This window comes from Vanellus vanellus (assembly GCF_965231255.1).
Source record: "Vanellus vanellus genome assembly, chromosome: 19".
Lineage (NCBI taxonomy): Eukaryota > Metazoa > Chordata > Aves > Charadriiformes > Charadriidae > Vanellus > Vanellus vanellus.
This window is the reverse complement of record NC_138924.1, coordinates 9,213,941-9,231,067: the sequence shown is the minus strand read 5'-3', so window position 1 is coordinate 9,231,067 and position 17,127 is coordinate 9,213,941. Positions and strand designations below refer to the sequence as shown.

The window sequence follows — 17,127 nt, the reverse complement described above, 5'->3', positions numbered from 1 at the left end:
GCCGTTGGGGAGGCGGCGGGCGGCGCTGAGGAGGGTGAGGCGGCCGCGCTGTGACAGGGGGTGACAGGGGGTGGCACGGTGAGCGGTCCGGGAGGGGAGTGGGGGGGTATTAGTTGTGGGAAGGGTGCAGAAACAGCCAAAGGGTGGCTGGGCCTGGGCAGCCCTGAGCCAGGAACGGGGCTGGCTGCGGCCTGCCTTCCTCTGGTCAGGGAGGGCTGCACACCCAACAGCGTGTGGAGGGTGACGGGGCACTGGCACAGGCTGCCCGGAGGGGGTGTGGAGTCTCCTTCTCTGAAGAGATTCAAAACCCGCCTGGATGCATTCCTGTCCAGCCTGCTCTGGGTGACCCTGCTTTGGCAGGGGGGTTGGACTGGATGATCTCCAAAGGTCCCTTCCAGCCCCTGGGAGCCTGTGGCTCTGTGTGATTCTGTGTCTCTGTCATCCCCTGGTTGACACCTCTCCCTTGTCCTCCTTGGGACCACATTTCCCCTTGCCCAGGCCTTGCCCGCTGATGCAGCCCCTCATCGCCCTGTCTCATGGATGGGCCTTTCCTCAGAGGGCGCATGGAGGGAGGCAGGTGGGACGCGAGGGCTGAGTGGCCTTCACCTTCCATCTTGGGATTTGTCTCGAGGACACGGCTGTCACTCATTGTGTCAGCCACGGAAGTTTTTGAAGTCTTTGGGCTATGGTGTTTTGCAGCTTCATTAGATTTCACATCTTTTCCTAGTTGTTAAAGAGAGAAGATGGCTCATGCTCTCCCTCTTCCAATTCCCTGCCCAGTCCGGCTTGGAAGTGTGAAAGGTGACTCCCTGGAGGCTCAACTGCATCAGTATGTCAGGCAGGGAAACTATGCGAAAGTGAAGAAGCTTCTGAAAAAAGGTAACAGCTACATTTAGGCAAGTGCTGGCAGAAAAGAATTACATTTTCCTGCATGGTTATATTTGTGGTAAAATATAGTCAGTGTACTGTCGGTACAATTCAGTTCTGTGAGCAAAATATGTGTGCAAAATGTGTTCTAGTTGGCCTTTTCTGGTAGATGGTACTAATTATTGCGTTAAAGAAACGTTGTTTGAGAAAACTGAAAGGAAAAATAAGCGTTTGGTTGTAAGGTGCTCATAGAGAAATAATTGTAAAACGTCACGGCATTCTGAGCGCGCGCCCTGAGCACTGCCCGGGCAACGGCCGCCCGTAGGGGGCGTGGCGTCGCGTGTGATTGGTCGCGAGAGGCAGAAGATGGAAATGAGGGGGCGCGTCCCGATGGGCGCCCCGCGCGGCGATGGCGCGGGCGGCAGAGTGGGGCCGTGGGGCGCGGGGGTCGGTGGGGCGTGGTGGGGTCGCGGGGGGGGGGTCGGGGGGCGTGGTGGGAGGCGCGTGGCGGGGTGTCCGTGTGGTGGAGGGCTGTGGGCGGCGGTGGGAGCGGCGTCGAGGGTGTGTTTGGGTTAAGACTATACTTTCAGGGATCATTTCTGTAGTTGGTCACTAGAGGGGCGTGATCGCACGTGACCGGCGTCACAATCCGCGAGGAGGATGGTGGCGTTCTCTCTTGAGCGTGAGGCGGGCGGCGGCCCTGCGTATTGCGGGAGCCGCCGTCATCGATGACCGTTCCCGGCCGTGGCCGGGAGGGAGAGAGCGCGAGCTGAGCGGGTCGTGGCGTCACATCTTTTTATTCCCTGGTTGAAAAAATAGACGTGTTGGTGAATGGGCGGTGGCTCGAGCTCGGCGAGGGCGGTTCGGACTCTCTGCAGCAGCGGAGTGTGAGCCGGGGGGAGCTGCGGGACTGCGGGGGCGCTGCGAAGGTGTTTCACAGAAATAGAGTCGCAGGTCGGAAAGGACCTCAAGGACCATCTGGTCCAACCTTCTCGGCAAAAGCACGGTCTAGGCAAGGAGGCCCAGCACCCTGTCTGGCTCAGTCTTAAAAGCGTCCCGTGTTGGGGAACCCACCACAGGGTTCCCTGGGGAGGTTATTCCAACAGCTGATTGTTCTCATGGTGAAAAATTGTCCTCTTGTGTCCAGCTGGAATCTCCCCAGGAGTAATTTGTACTAATTACCCCATGTCTTTTCTGGGTGACTCGCTGTAAAAAGGGGATCTCCCTTCTTCTTTGTAGCCACCCTTTAAATACTGGAACGTGGTGATAAGTTGTCCCCTAAGCCCTCTTTTCTCAAGGCTGAACAAACCCAATTCTCTCAGCCTTTCCTCATACAGCCAGCTTCCCAGTCATTGGATCATCTTGGTGGCTCTTCTGTGGACCCTCTCCAGCCTGTCCATCTCTGTTTTGTATAGTGGGGACCAAAAGTGCACACCATATTCCAGGTGTGGCCTGACAAGAGTTGTACCTTTTTGTGTTTTAGTGTTCCGAAAGCAGCCAGGGTGGGGGGAAGGCTGTGTCGGGGCAGTTCCCCACATGCCAACAAGACCTAGTGGGACACGGCGACTCTTGGCCGCCTCTTGTGTCCCGAGCCCCTTGGTGGGTTTTCGGTAGTCTGACGGTCTGGGTCTTCCACAAGCGGGGCAAGGGTGGAAGCAGCCCAACGGGTTCAGAATACGATGTCCCGTGGCATGGAGTGAGTTGTTCAGTGAAAAAAATGCTTTGAGAGTTCATTAGTGGCCGGGTGTGCGAGTGAGGCGGTGGTGTGCTCAAGCCATCTGTTGGGCAGGGTGAGGTTCCAAAGCCCATCCCATTCAGAGTGCCTGGCAGGAGCCATGCAGTGCTGCCAGGCGTTAGTGCCAGGGCCTCTTCTCCTCTGGCGCTGTGGGATGGGGGGAGCATGGACTGAGACCATGTCATGGTTTAACCCCAGCCAGCAACTCAGACCATGCAGCCGTTCACTCCCTCCCCCTCAGTGCGACGGGGGAGAGAATCAGAAGATTAAAGGTGAGAAAACTTGTGGTTTGACATGCAGACAGTTTAATAGGTAAAGCAAAAGCTGTGCACGCAAGCAAAGCCAAACAAGGAATTCATTGCAGTCTGTACACATGCTGTTCACGTGCCTTTTAGTCCAATGGTGATTTTTGGTCAGGGTTTTTCTAACACCTTATTGTTTTTTTTTTTTCTCTGTGTCCAGGCAGGTGGCCGTTGGCTGCTCTGGTCTCGCAGGTTTGCCATCTCTGCTGAGGGTAGTCACCTCCTTACCTGCTGGTGTACGCTTCTTGTGCACCTGTGCTGGCTGGAAGAACAGCCTCAGGCTTAGGGAAAACACTACCAAAACATGCGTGTGTTATCCTCATTTTTTTTATAACAAAAGACTAAACACAGCGCTGTACCAGCTGCTAGGAAAATTACTAAGAGAATTAACTCTATTGCGGCCTAAAGGCTTCAGCAAATCGAGCTACTCATGCTGAGTGAAGCTGAGCAAACAGCATGAATCACACCATATTATAACCCTAAGTAATTTATTCTAATTAAAACATACTTATTTAAGCTAAATAACTAAATAATAATAGATATTAATCTCTCGATGCTGCAGGGGCGAGGCCAAGGCTACTGGCCAAGAGCACAGAGTCGCCGAGCAGAGCGTGGGGAGAGGGGCTTCGGGGGCCGCCCCGCTCAGAGCCGCGCGCGCTGCTGCCGTTGCCGTTGGGTCCCCGGTGCGGCAGCGGCCCGGCGGGGCCCGCGCCGGGTGGCGGAGGGAGCGGGGTCCGGGCGGTCTCTGGGGGGGGGCGGCGCCGCGGGGAGCGCGTCCGAAGCGCGTGCCGTAGCCGCCGCCGGGCGGGGAGCGCGTGGGGGCGGAGCGCAGGGCGGTGCGTGCGGGCGCGGCGTCGCGTGTGATTGGTCGCGAGAGGCAGAAGATGGAAATGAGGGGGCGCGTCCCGATGGGCGCCCCGCGCGGCGATGGCGCGGGCGGCGGAGCGGGGCCGTGGGGCGCGGGGGTCGGTGGGTCGTGGTGGGGTCGCGGGGGGGCGTCGGGGGGCGTGGTGGGCGGCGCGTGGCGGGGTGTCCGTGTGGTGGAGGGCTGTGGGCGGCGGTGGGAGCGGCGTCGAGGGTGTGTTTGGGTTAAGACTATACTTTCAGGGATCATTTCTGTAGTTGGTCACTAGAGGGGCGTGATCGCACGTGACCGGCGTCACAATCCGCGAGGAGGATGGTGGCGTTCTCTCCTGAGCGCGAGGCGGGCGGCGGCCCTGCGTGTTGCGGGAGCCGGCGTCATCGATGACCGTTCCCGGCCGTGGCCGGGAGGGAGAGAGCGCGAGCTGAGCGGGTCGTGGCGTCACCTCTTTTTGTTATTCAATGGTTCTGAGGATGGATTCCCCTGTCTATGAATAGGCGCTCACTACATAGCATACATTCCCTCGGTCGCAATAGAAATAGTTATGCTGAAGTGTGGACGGGCAGAGGGGCGGTACAATCCCACCCGTCAATACGTTTTGGAGGGACGCGGGGACTCTCTATCGCCCTCTGCATCCCAAGCCCCTCGGTGGGTTTTCGGCAGTCTGACGGTGTGGGACTTCCACAGGCGGGGCGGGGGGAGGGGGAGCAACCCGACTGATTCAGGTTGTGATGTCCCGTGGGGTGGAGTGAGTTGTTCAGTGAAAAGAAATGCTTTGAGATTTTATTAGGACCCGCGTGTGTGAGTGAGGCGGTGGTGTGCTGGCAGTGACGTGGTGGCTGCTGAGTTGTTTCTGATGAATGGTGCTCGTCAGAGAGTGATGAGGGGATGGGGAGAAACTGGTTGGGATTCACCTTTCATGGTGTGTAGCAGGAGTCTGTGTCACTCAGGCTGGACCTGGAACATGGTAAACCTTTGACCAGAGTCTCATGGGGGTTAGGGAGAAACCACTTGATGTTGTGCTGTTTATGCCATGTAATGCTGTGGAAGATGGGCTATGTCAGGTGGGATCCTGGAGCCACAGGGTATCTGCTGGTGTCTGGGCTTGAGAGAAGCTCCTCGTTCTTGGCTGTGGTGTGGCAGTCCTTGGTGCTTAGACTGGATTCAGAGCTGTAAAGGATAGTATAAGTTACATGGCACTCTGTTGCTTTGTTCTACTTGGTACATGAGCCTGAGCCTGAATGTGTTGTGCCTCGGTAGCCCCTGGAAGCCAATGCATCCCCTCTGGAGTGCCTGGCAAGAGCTGTGCAGCGCTGCTGGGTGTTGGTGCTGGGGCCTCTTCTCCTCTGGCACCCTGGGGCAGTGGGAGCACAGACTGAGGCGGTCATCTCTTGTGTTGTGTCATGAAAACTTCTCAACTGGGCCACGTCATCCGAGGAGAGAGGCTGGGATGCAAAGTATAGCATTACAAGAGTAATTCTTTACTCATACACGTGAGCTGTCCCACTCAAACGGGGGCACCCCAGATGCGGGCTTACGTGTGGTTCTTACACCTTTAAGGCATTCAGGTACAAAATGAATTGACCAGTTAGTGATTAACACACCTGTACACACACTACTGTTTTGCAAAGTAACTATAATTCAGTAGTGTCATTATCCATTTGCCTCTTTCTGGATCTGGGTGTCCATGGAATCAGTTTTGCTGCAGACCCTTACCTCTGATGCCAAATAGCCACAGAATCACAGAGTGGCTTATGTTGGAAGGGACCTTAAAGATCACCTAGTTCCAACCCCCAAACCCTGTGCAGGGACACCTCCCACCAGCTCAGGTTGCTCTAAGCCCCATCCAACCTGGCCTTGGACACCTCCAAGGATGGGGCAGCCACAGCTTCTCTAGGCAACCTGGGCCAGTGTCTCACCACCCTCATTGTACAAAATTTCTTCCTTATATCTAGTCTAGATCTACCTTTTTTCAGTTTAAAACCGTCACCCCTCATCCTATCACTACACTCCGTGGTCAAGAGTCCCTCCCCAGCTGTCCTGTAGCCCCTTTAGGGACTGGAAGGGGCTCTAAGGTCTCCCCGGAGCCTTCTCTTCTCCAGGCTGAACACCCCCAACTCTCTCAGCCTGTCCTCCCAACAGAGGGGCTCCAGCCCTCGCAGCATCTTTGTGGCCTCCTCTGGCCCCGCTCCAACAGGTCTGTGTCCTTCGTATGTTGGAGGCCCCAGAGCTGGAGGCGCCACTGCAGGGGGGTGTTTCACAGAGGTGTGAGGGGGTTGGGGTGCTGGCCGCATCTTGGGAGTCCAGGGCTAACTTTCATTCTTCCTGGGCAGTTTTTAAGGTTCCAAGAAACAAAGGAGGTCATTCCCTTCCGGGTGGGGGCTGTCCTTCTCCCTGCCACGAGCTGGGGTCCTTTAGTTGTGCTTGCTCAACCATGACTATGCAGTATGCTGTTACATAGCTCAAGAAGGTTGATACGATTTCATCCTATAGAGACTAATAGGTTCGCTCGTTCGGCAATGAGGTTTCTCTAACACTTGTCAGGAGGAGGTGTTTCATGGCGCCTGGGGGACATCGAAGGAAGCATAGGCTTTTGCACGACCTTAACGCGTGGGTGGCGCTGCCGTCCGGGGGTCTGGAGTCTCCTCGGACGCTTTGGGATTCACCGTTTGAGGGGTGATGCTCTCTGTCGGTACCGGGTGGAGCTGCGGACGCCCCCGCCCGGCCCTGACGCGCTGCGCTGCCGCGGGACCGAGCTGTGGGCACCGCCCTTGCCCGCAGGGGGCGTGGCGTCGCGTGTGATTGGTCGCGAGAGGCAGAAGATGGAAATGAGGGGGCGCGTCCCGATGGGCGCCCCGCGCGGCGATGGCGCGGGCGGCGGAGCGGGGCCGTGGGGCGCGGGGGTCGGTGGGTCGTGGTGGGGTCGCGGGGGGGGGGTGTCGGGGGGCGTGGTGGGCGGCGCGTGGCGGGGTGTCCGTGTGGTTGAGGGCTGTGGGCGGCGGTGGGAGCGGCGTCGAGGGAGTGTTCGGGTTAAGACTATACTTTCAGGGATCATTTCTGTAGTTGGTCACTAGAGGGGCGTGATCGCACGTGACCGGCGTCACAATCCGCGAGGAGGATGGTGGCGCTCTCTCCTGAGCGCGAGGCGGGCGGCGGCCCTGCGTGTTGCGGGAGCCGCCGTCATCGATGACCGTTCCCGGCCGTGGCCGGGAGGGAGAGAGCGCGAGCTGAGCGGGTCGTGGCGTCACCTCTTTTTTTATTCCCTGGTTGAAAAAATAGACGTGTTGGTGAATGGGCGGTGGCTCGAGCTCGGCGAGGGCGGTTCGGACTCTCTGCAGCAGCGGAGTGTGAGCCGGGGGGAGCTGCGGGACTGCGGGGGCGCTGCGAAGGTGTTTCACAGAAATAGAGTCGCAGGTCGGAAAGGACCTCAAGGACCATCTGGTCCAACCTTCTCGGCAAAAGCACGGTCTAGGCAAGGTGGCCCAGCACCCTGTCTGGCTCAGTCTTAAAAGCGTCCCGTGTTGGGGAACCCACCACAGGGTTCCCTGGGGAGGTTATTCCAACAGCTGATTGTTCTCATGGTGAAAAATTGTCCTCTTGTGTCCAGCTGGAATCTCCCCAGGAGTAATTTGTACTAATTACCCCATGTCTTTTCTGGGTGACTCCTTGTAAAAAGGGGATCTCCCTTCTTCTTTGTAGCCACCCTTTAAATACTGGAATGTGGTGATAAGTTGTCCCCTAAGCCCTCTTTTCTCAAGGCTGAACAAACCCAATTCTCTCAGCCTTTCCTCATGCAGCCAGCTTCCCAGTCATTGGATCTTGGTGGCTCTTCTGTGGACCCTCTCCAGCCTGTCCATCTCTGTTTTGTATAGTGGGGACCAAAAGTGCACACCATATTCCAGGTGTGGCCTGAGCAGCGCCGAGCAGAGTTGGATAATGATTTCTTTCTCTCTGCTGGTGATGCCTTTGATGATGCAACGCAGCATGCTATTGGTGTTCTTTGCTGCACCAGTGCACTGTTCACTCATATTCAGCTTGTTGTCCACCAGGACCCCTAGGTCTCTTTCCACAGAACTGCTCCCCAGCCGGCGGGTTGTAGCCCATGCTGCTAGCACGTGTTTTCCCAGGTGCGAGACCTTACACTTGTCTTTGTTGAACGTCATAAGGTTCTTGTTAGCCCACTCTTCCAGCCTGTCCAGGTCTTCCTGCACGGTGGCTCTCCCTTCCCAAGTGTCCATGTCCCCACTCAGTTTGATATCATCAGTGAACTTCATCAGGGTATGCTTGATCCCATCATCCTCATTACTTATGACGATATGAAACAGCATTGTACCCAGTATCGATCCATGGGGGACCCCGCTTGTGACAGGTTGCCAGTTTGAGAAGGAGCTCTTGACTGCCCCCTCCGGGTACAGCCATCAGCCAGTTCCCCCCCCACTGTACAGACCACTTGTCTGGACCGTAACGTATCAGTTTCTTTAGGAGGAGGCTGTGGGGAACTATGTTGAAAGCCTCAGAGAAACCCAGGTAGACAATGTCTGCCTCTGGCCCCACACCAACCGAGCAGGTTCCTTTGTCATTTTAGTGCTGTCGGGGAGGGGTGAGAGCGTGTTGGGGCCAGGGAGACCCCGCTGTGCTCCCTGTTGTGTCGCTGGTCTCTGAAGGCCAGGTGGCTGTGGAGCTGTGGGTGCTGCTCCTTGGCGAGGCTGAAGCTGCTGGCTCTGAGCAAAGGGTCACCAAGCAGCCCGGGGGAGAGGGGCTTCGGGGCTGTTAGAGAAGAATCCAAGAATCCCTCCTGCTGAGTTGTGAGGTTCAGACTGGACCCTCTTGCTTCTAAACTCCTCAGAGAGGAGTCCAGGTGTGGCTGGATCCAGCCTTAGCCTCCGACTGGAAAGAAGAGTTTGGACCCCAGGTTCTGCCACAGAGTCAGTTTATTTCGGGTCGAGCTGGGTGCCTCGATGAGGAGGGACCCCCTCGGTTATTTTCCTGTGCATTTTAAGGCCTCACAGTCTACTATGTGAAGCGTTTACACGCCTGTCCACGCAACACGCACAGACTTTTTGTCCGATCAATTCAACAGCTGCTTTTCCTCTAGGATGGTTGCAGTAACATCTTTCAAATTTTATCTGCTTGTGCAGTTTCATCATCCTCCCATCTTATCTGCACTTGGGTCTCGTCTGTCTTCTGTTGACTTCAGATGGAACGCTTTCTCTCTTTGAAGGTTTTTCCCTTGGGCTCGCTCCAGTTTATCTCGTTGTGCAGGACTCCCAGTACTTCTCCTTTTCGACTAAGTGACTGTTCAACTACAGTCCAGTTATGGTTTGTGGCCCAAGGCTTCTGCACTTCAGTCACTCGTGCCAAGCCAAGCCACTCAAGTTTCAATTTAACCTAATTTTAGGCGATCACCCGATGAATCCTGATATTCTGTAAGTAAACTATTCCAATACCCAACAGGGGCCGCCCCAGCTCCGCTCAGAGCCGCGCGCGCTGCTGCCGTTGCCGTTGGGTCCCCGGTGCGGCAGCGGCCCGGCGGGGCCCGCGCCGGGTGGCGGAGGGAGCGGGGTCCGGGCGGTCTCTGGGGCGGGGGGGGCGGCGCCGCGGGGAGCGCGTCCGAAGCGCGTGCCGTAGCCGCCGCCGGGCGGGGAGCGCGTGGGGGCGGAGCGCAGGGCGGTGCGTGCGGGCGCGGCGTCGCGTGTGATTGGTCGCGAGAGGCAGAAGATGGAAATGAGGGGGCGCGTCCCGATGCGCGCCCCGCGCGGCGGTGGCGCGGGCGGCGGAGCGGGGCCGTGGGGCGCGGGGGTCGGTGGGTCGTGGTGGGGTCGCGGGGGGGCGTCGGGGGGCGTGGTGGGCGGCGCGTGGCGGGGTGTCCGTGTGGTGGAGGGCGGTGGGCGGCGGTGGGAGCGGCGTCGAGGGTGTGTTTGGGTTAAGACTATACTTTCAGGGATCATTTCTGTAGTTGGTCACTAGAGGGGCGTGATCGCACGTGACCGGCGTCACAATCCGCGAGGAGGATGGTGGCGTTCTCTCCTGAGCGCGAGGCGGGCGGCGGCCCTGCGTGTTGCGGGAGCCGGCGTCATCGATGACCGTTCCCGGCCGTGGCCGGGAGGGAGAGAGCGCGAGCTGAGCGGGTCGTGGCGTCACCTCTTTTTGTTATTCGATGGTTCTGAGGATAGGTTCCCCTGTCTATGAATAGGCGCTCACTACATAGTAATGATCGCAGGTCCGTATCTCTTTTGGCCATCTTTTTCGTGGAATGGGATTCATTAGTTTGAACAAAATTGATTAAGGTGACAAACTGCCCATCTAACTGTTTTAAGTACTGCTTTAGAAAAGTTGTTGTTATTACTAATGCAGTCCTCTGGTGTTATCTGTGCTCACGCAGGTTAACACTTTGCCTCTCATATTTATACATCCTTTATTTGAAAACACCGTGGACAAGCAGTGCATTGTGGGTATAGAAAGTTACGCGGAAGATCATTTGCTCATTTTTCTATTTCTGTTAATATCATTATGTTTTCATATTTCCACTTTCTCAGAGGGAATATGGCAGTTGGTTTCAGTGTTAATAAACCCTTGCCTTTTTTTCAGGGTGGGGGGGAACAAGCACTCACCTCCTCATCTTTTGTTTTCTTGTAGGTATTTTTGTTGATGCTGTTAATTCCATGGGCCAAACTTCACTCTTCACTGCTGCATTGCTAGGTCTTCATAAAATAGTGGATGTCCTGTTGGATTATGGCTCAGATGCTAATCAGTTAAGTATAAAAATAATTTTTTTTTTAATTAAATTGAAATTAACATTTAATCTTTTAGTGGTTTTAATCAGTGTAATATACAATATTCATTGTATATAAATGAAGATGTGCTTAAAATGCATGTTGCTTTTTTAGCCAAAGATCCTCAGAAGTAAGTGCGTGCTTAATTTTCCCTATTTCTTGGTGTATGTTGTTGTTTGGGAGTACATAAATGTTCTAGGTATGTTGCTTTTGTCCCCAGAAGCACAGCTGATTGAGTGTAGTAGGGGTAGGTTTAAACATCTCTGCTTTAACATTCCTCAGTCGCTGTTATGATGGAAGCACCCCAGTCCATGCAGCTGCATTTTCAGGAAATCAGTGGATTCTTAGCAAGTTATTGGACGAAGGAGGTGATCTGAGAGTACATGATAAAAGTGGAAAGAGTCCTCCGTGCTGGGCTATGTCCGCTGAGAAAGAAAGCAGCGCTCAGGTATGTGTGTGCAATACATGTTGAATACGTACTTGGCACGTGCTCACATCTGCATCTTAAAGTGAAGAAACTCCAATATTCCAGGGAGAAAATCTTGGCTTTTACATGCTAGATAACTATTTAACATTATTTTTCAACGTCAGTAAGGGTATTTTGAAGTCCTCATGATTCAGATGGGTTCTCCTGATGTAAGGTTCTGCTCTGGTGCAGGGTCTTGTCTATCTCTAACTTGTTAGGACCTTGATGTGTAAGTGTGCGGTGAGGAGAATAACAGGCCCTTGTTTTCAACTCCTGATGTATGTAGTTTGTTTGCATGTATGTGCAATTCGGGACTAAAGCTGAAGTAGTTTTCAAGTCTGTCTCAGTCTGTGCATGAACAGTGTCAGCAAATGTGTCATTTTTGCTAGCATGGGAGCAAAATATATCAAGAAGGCTTATTCATGACTGCAATATTGATTTAAAACTCACAATATAATACTCCTCTTTCCTGTTACTACAATGCTTCTCTTAAAAAGAAACCTAATATTATAATTTTAAGTGGGTGAATGTCTTGAAAGTTAGTCATCTAGTGTTTGAAGTAAGCTTTCATTACATTTTCATGTAATTGATTTTCTTGAAGTTTTTCTGTGTATCCATTTCTTGAAATGCCTATTTCAATATTGCAAGTAAAGAGTTATTTTTTCAGTAGTCGCAATCTCTTAATTTAAAATGGTGTCTCTTACAGTTCTGAAGCAAGTTTTTTTTGGTTGTTTTTCCCTCCCCCTCCTCTCTAGATGCTGGAATTTATTCAGCGTTGTACATCCCACATGCAGGCTGTCATTCAAAATTTTCCCTCTGATCTACTCAGGAAGGTTGGCTCATCAAAAGCACTGGTCTGCAGTCCGTCTAGGTTTGGTGGCCTTGTTCAAGGGTAAGAACATATTCTCAAGTACTGAGGGATTGAACTACAAGGACTTTTACGTCTGGATTCTGTTACCTTAAAATTAACATGTTCTTGTTTCTTTTTGACAATATCAGATTTAAAACCAATGTGTGGTAGGAATGGTGATTTTTTGTTTCCTGTTGTGAGAGTTCCAAATAGAAACTTGATAGTTGTAAATATCTGTGTATTAAAGAGATACTCTTGAAATCAGCAATATGAAGTACTGGATTTAAATAGGATTAAAATGGTGGTAACATGAAGTAGTTTGTTTCCTGTCCTTTTAAGGTCACTGTAAATCTTTTGGGGGTGTGTTTCCAACCATTTCAAGAGCTTTTATGTCAGATACATGTTAGTAAAAATACATACTTGTGAACAAAAAGTGATGCAGGAAGCCTATATATATTTATATATTTAATTTGCTATCTTGCTTTAGATAAATACGTATCATAACAGTGTATCTAAAAAGTTTTAATGAGTTGCACAATAATTTGGAATTTCAGCATCTGCATTAGACTTTTTATGTGGGAACAGACAAATGCAACATTTGAAATACATGGCTGTTGCAGAACTTCTGCATTTTTCTCTCTCCCTTTTTTGTGTTTAACTCAAAGCCTTGGCATATTAGTTACTCTTATTGCTTATGTTTTTGATACTTAGAAATGTTGGCAGTCCTCTGGGTAGATTTCTAAAAGGTGGAGCTAATGCAACCAAGAACATATACAGCTTTGGTTTTGGGAAGGTAAGGTGCTATGAGTAATGGTTTTCTAATGGTATTAGTACAGTTTTTCAGAGTCACATATTCTTCACAGTAATTATCCCACCTGTGTTATTTTTCATTTTTAGTGTATTCTTATTTCTACTGAAATGGTGGGAAAAAACTGCGGAGAGCGCAAATGTTCAGGCCTTTAGTTGTTAATAGTCCCTATCAGAGGAAGCTGCTTTGGAACAGGCAATAGAAGCCCTTCTGTTAAATGTCACCCGTGGAAGTTCTTAATGACTGTTTCTGCTCTCCCTATTTCGTCTTCACTAGAAAGTTAAGCTTTTGACATAGGTATCTTGACGTTTCATTTTGATGCTTTGGCTGGTGCTCCCGTTGCAGTGGTTGCATTCAGTTTTTTAGTGAGCTTGTGGGAGATGTGACGGATCTTGGGAACTGTTGCAAAGTCCTTTTGGTTATGCCCCGGTGTTGTGTCAGTTTTATCTTGCAGGCAGTGGGCATCTAGGGTACTTGACATCTCTCCCTATTATTGGAGAAAAAGACGTGGTTCAGGCAGATGATGAAACAACATTTTCTTACCATGTTGGACCATACATGATCATGACAAAGTAAGTGGAATCAAAGGGATTTTAGCCCCTCTTGGTGTGTATCTGTTACTATTAAACAGCAAGTTGTTGTATCAGTTGCCTTGTTTCGATAGTGTTCCTTGTATATTCTATATTCATCCACTGCTTTCTGCTTGCAACTTGTTTTCTGCAGTCCACTGATTAATATCTTCTTTAGACCCTCTTGATATCTGTATGTTGCTCTGGTCCTTTCCAGCAATATTAAACCAGTTACAGTTATTCACCGATAGCAGCATTTCAGTACTGACTCCTTGTTTAGATTGTGTTGTTCAGTGTTCAATCCTTGACATTGCTGGGTCAGACCTCAGGCCTCTGGATACCCATGTCTGCAGCCCATTTGCTCAAACCTATGGTGAAATGAGAGTTGCAAGTGCAGACTGAGCCTTTTTTTTTGAGCCTTTTGTATTGTGTAGCAAGTAGTTGTGCTGCAGAGGCATCTGAGAATTGACAAATTGGTGGTTTAATCTTCCCAAAGCTCTGACTTGTATCACAGTGGGCTGATGGCCTTCAGTGAAATGAGTTTTAGAGTGTCCTTGTTCTTTACCTTGGATCATGGAAGGGTAACATCTTGGGGCAGCACACCTGTCCTGCTACATCCAGTCTTTAACAGGAGGAGAATTTATTGTCAATTTGAAAGAGTGTATGCTGTAGCCAGGATCATCGAAGTAATGTTACTAGCAGTAGGAGACAGCACCAAAACATTTCAGAATTGCAAAATTATTTGTAAGTAATCCCATAACTGCAGAAAGCATCTCATAGAAATTCCTCCTCTTCTCCTTGCAGCTTAATGTGGGAAGGCAGCAGAGTTACAGTGAAGGAACTCAGCTTTGAGCCCCATCAGAACTGTAGTAAACTACGCTTGGCTGATCTTCTTGTTGCAGAGCAGGAACGCAGTAGGTAAGAAAGAACATGCAGTAGCCACAAGTGCTCCTGGGGTTTGGGTATCTCCAGTGATGTGTGGAAATGTGATTAGCCTCAGGAGGACTGTCAGGCTGTGGTTGCGCTTTCTCTCCAAATGAGAAATACCACTCTCTTCTCCTATCTCTTCCCACTCCATTAGCTCCTCAGTGGATAATACAGGAGAAGATGTTACTCTCTTCTCATATGTCTGGGTGAGTGCTTCATTGCACATTTCTTGGATGGCTTGCTTACAGATTCTCCTAGTTGTGACAATAAGCACTGTTTCCTAAATGCCTCGTAATCTGTGGTTCATTTAGAATTTGGGGTGTTTTAATGAAAAGTTAGAAGCATTCATGTTGTATTGATAAAAACACCTAGGTTGCCAGGACTCTTGCTTTTAATCTCAGATCTGCCTTACAATTTTTTTTTCCTCTCTCTTTGCAGTCAACTCCGTCATCCTCGTTTGCTACAGTTGATGTCTGTTTGTCTGTCTAGTGACTTGGAGAAAACCCGTTTAGTATATGAAAGGGTTAACTTTGGTTCTCTGTACAGCATCCTTCATGAAAGGGTAATCGGAATACTTGTTTTTTAAATAGTAATTAATTGAGAGGAAGAAGTTTAGTAACTACGTCTACCATCTTTACTCAAAGAACAAGAAGACAATATCAGTCTGTGTATCTGGGTTTCTGTTTCATTGCACAGTGTCAAATACTCTGTGTAAGCTGGTGAAGTTTCTAATTGGCAAATACTTCAGTTAACGTTTGGGTGCAGTTGCATTGATTTTCTTGTTTGATGTCAGTCTTAAACTGGCTGCTGTTAAATTCAGTTGAACGTTTCATCTTCTGCATGTGGTTGTATATTGCAGATGTGGCGAGACCAGCTTTTGCCCTTGAATATTGGCATGTAGTACACCGCAAACTGCCTGTGTGTAAAAGTCAAGGCTTGAACTCAGTTGTGTTTTTTTCTTCTTTTTTAATCATCAACTGATCGATGTTTTGTTTTTGTCATTCCATATTTTTCTCTTCCTTTTTTTTCAGTTAATTGAGTTATTATTTAATTAATTTTATTAATTAACTGTTTGAATGCAGACATCTAAGTTACTGGAGAAATTGCAGTCAAAGGCAAGAAATTCTGTCTGCTTCACAGTGAATTTTGGCATAGTCAGAATAATTTCTTTTTCTTAATTACTTTTTTAAGGTGTTATCGGTTGGTTTGATATTGAGAATGGCCATTATTTAGCAAGTGCAATTCGTCTGACTTTTACTACAGCGTGTTTCATGTTTGCTTTCTTTGCTTTCTTCTGTACAATAATAGTTTTCCCCTACATCCAGCTTTAAAGACCTGCCATACAAATTTGGTACTTCTGTTGGTTTTGGTTTTTTTTTTTTCAGCGTACAGAATTCCCACTACTGCACATGGAGACAATTTTGCAAGTGCTCCTTCAAATTAATGATGCTTTGTGTTTTCTACACTCTCGGGGATTTATCCACCGTTCAGTTACCTCCTATGCTATTCAAATTGTTTCTTCTGGTGAGGCAAAGCTATGCAACTTGGAATACATGATAGAGAGGTAAAGAACTTCCTCACTGTTCCTGTGAAAGGGACAAACACAAGTAAAGTCAAATTTAGTGCTAAGTTCTGCTGAAGTGCCCCTCTTGATGACTAGGGACTCCTGTCTCCGAGTCAGGCAATAGAGTTACAGCGGTGAAGAACTCCAAATTATTACTGCTCCGGTATGTTAACTTTGCCACAGGCAGTATGGCAAATTTCAGGTGGACTTGGTTTCTATGTTATAAGTATCTGAAAATAGAAACTAATAAGAGAAGCACCTCTTTACGGGAGTATAAAAATACATCATAGAGAAATGGAACCTAATCTTACAGAACAGAGATGAAATTCCTCTTTGAGTCACTAATTCTGCTGCTGGGCTGGAAATAATTTAAGTCTCCTCTTGTTATACTGAACTTGTGCTTATGGAGGCTTACCTAAAGTGGTTGACGATTCCACACCTGATTGAACTGGTAGTAATTAGGTGCCACCAGTGACAAAAAGAGTATTTCTTTTATGAGAGACATCATTCATTTCAAATTACTACTTCTGTACATTTTTTTTTGCTTATTTCCTGTAGTGCAGTCTGATTAGGAAGGAACTAAATGGCTGGTTAGACTGTAAAGAAGAAGAGTAAAATTGGTAATTAACAAAAATTCACCAATGTAATGTCCTGAAAGGGGCAAAGACACTTCCTAACCTCCTTGCAAACTCAGTTTGTTAATAAATCTTGGCAATTTCTTGGCAATTTCAGGTACAGCTTACTGTGAAATGAATAACAAAACCCCTGTAGTTAAATATGAGGAGGAAGTTATCTTCTAGACATACGTATACATTGCAAAATAAATATTGATAGGGTAGGTGGCACCTTCTTGTATTTTGTCCGTGGTCAGAGAACGCTGGCCAGAGCTAAAGGGTTGTTTGTAAAATTCCTACTGGGAAAATTTAAACTTTCTCTGATTTCTTTTTGAGTGTAAATTTGTTAAAGGAGGTGTTACTTTCACCAGAAAGTCTTTGCTGTAGTGTGCCAAAATACATTTATTGGTGAGAAAATATTGCACATTTTTATTTGCAGGGCTCTGGACCTTTTAGGTATTCAAACTAAAAGCAGATGTAACAAACTTGGGTGTTTAATTCCAAAATATATAGATTCTAGTTTAGTGCGCTGTATGTACCAATTTACAACTTCTTTCCCTTTATACAGCAAAGATGGCGGAGAACACAGTGATCTGACACGTATTCCTGTCCCAGTCCAGCTCTATAAGTGGTGCTCTCCTGAAGTAGTTCTTGAAAAAGTTATCACGGTGAAATCGGATATTTATAGCTTCTGTACTGTGGTGCAGGAGGCCTTGACAGGTATATCTGTAGGTTTAGGCTTTTGTCACTCGGGTGACCCGCTGAATGTTTTCCTTGCAGACTGTCAGCC

At 49.5% G+C, this 17,127-nt stretch overlaps 1 protein-coding gene across 1 annotated transcript in view; it reads left to right on the top strand.

Annotated features, from left to right (window-relative positions):
- Nucleotides 1–740: 740 nt before the first annotated feature.
- TEX14 (testis expressed 14, intercellular bridge forming factor) overlaps nt 741–17,127 on the top strand; it is a 36,744-nt gene continuing 20,357 nt past the window's right edge. The window contains 10 exon segments of the mRNA XM_082493083.1: nt 741–879; nt 10,403–10,517; nt 10,822–10,987; nt 11,761–11,897; nt 12,567–12,648; nt 13,105–13,235; nt 14,037–14,150; nt 14,598–14,721; nt 15,545–15,723; nt 16,906–17,057. Coding sequence (XP_082349209.1) covers nt 744–879; nt 10,403–10,517; nt 10,822–10,987; nt 11,761–11,897; nt 12,567–12,648; nt 13,105–13,235; nt 14,037–14,150; nt 14,598–14,721; nt 15,545–15,723; nt 16,906–17,057 — 1,336 coding nt within the window. The 5' untranslated portion in view covers nt 741–743.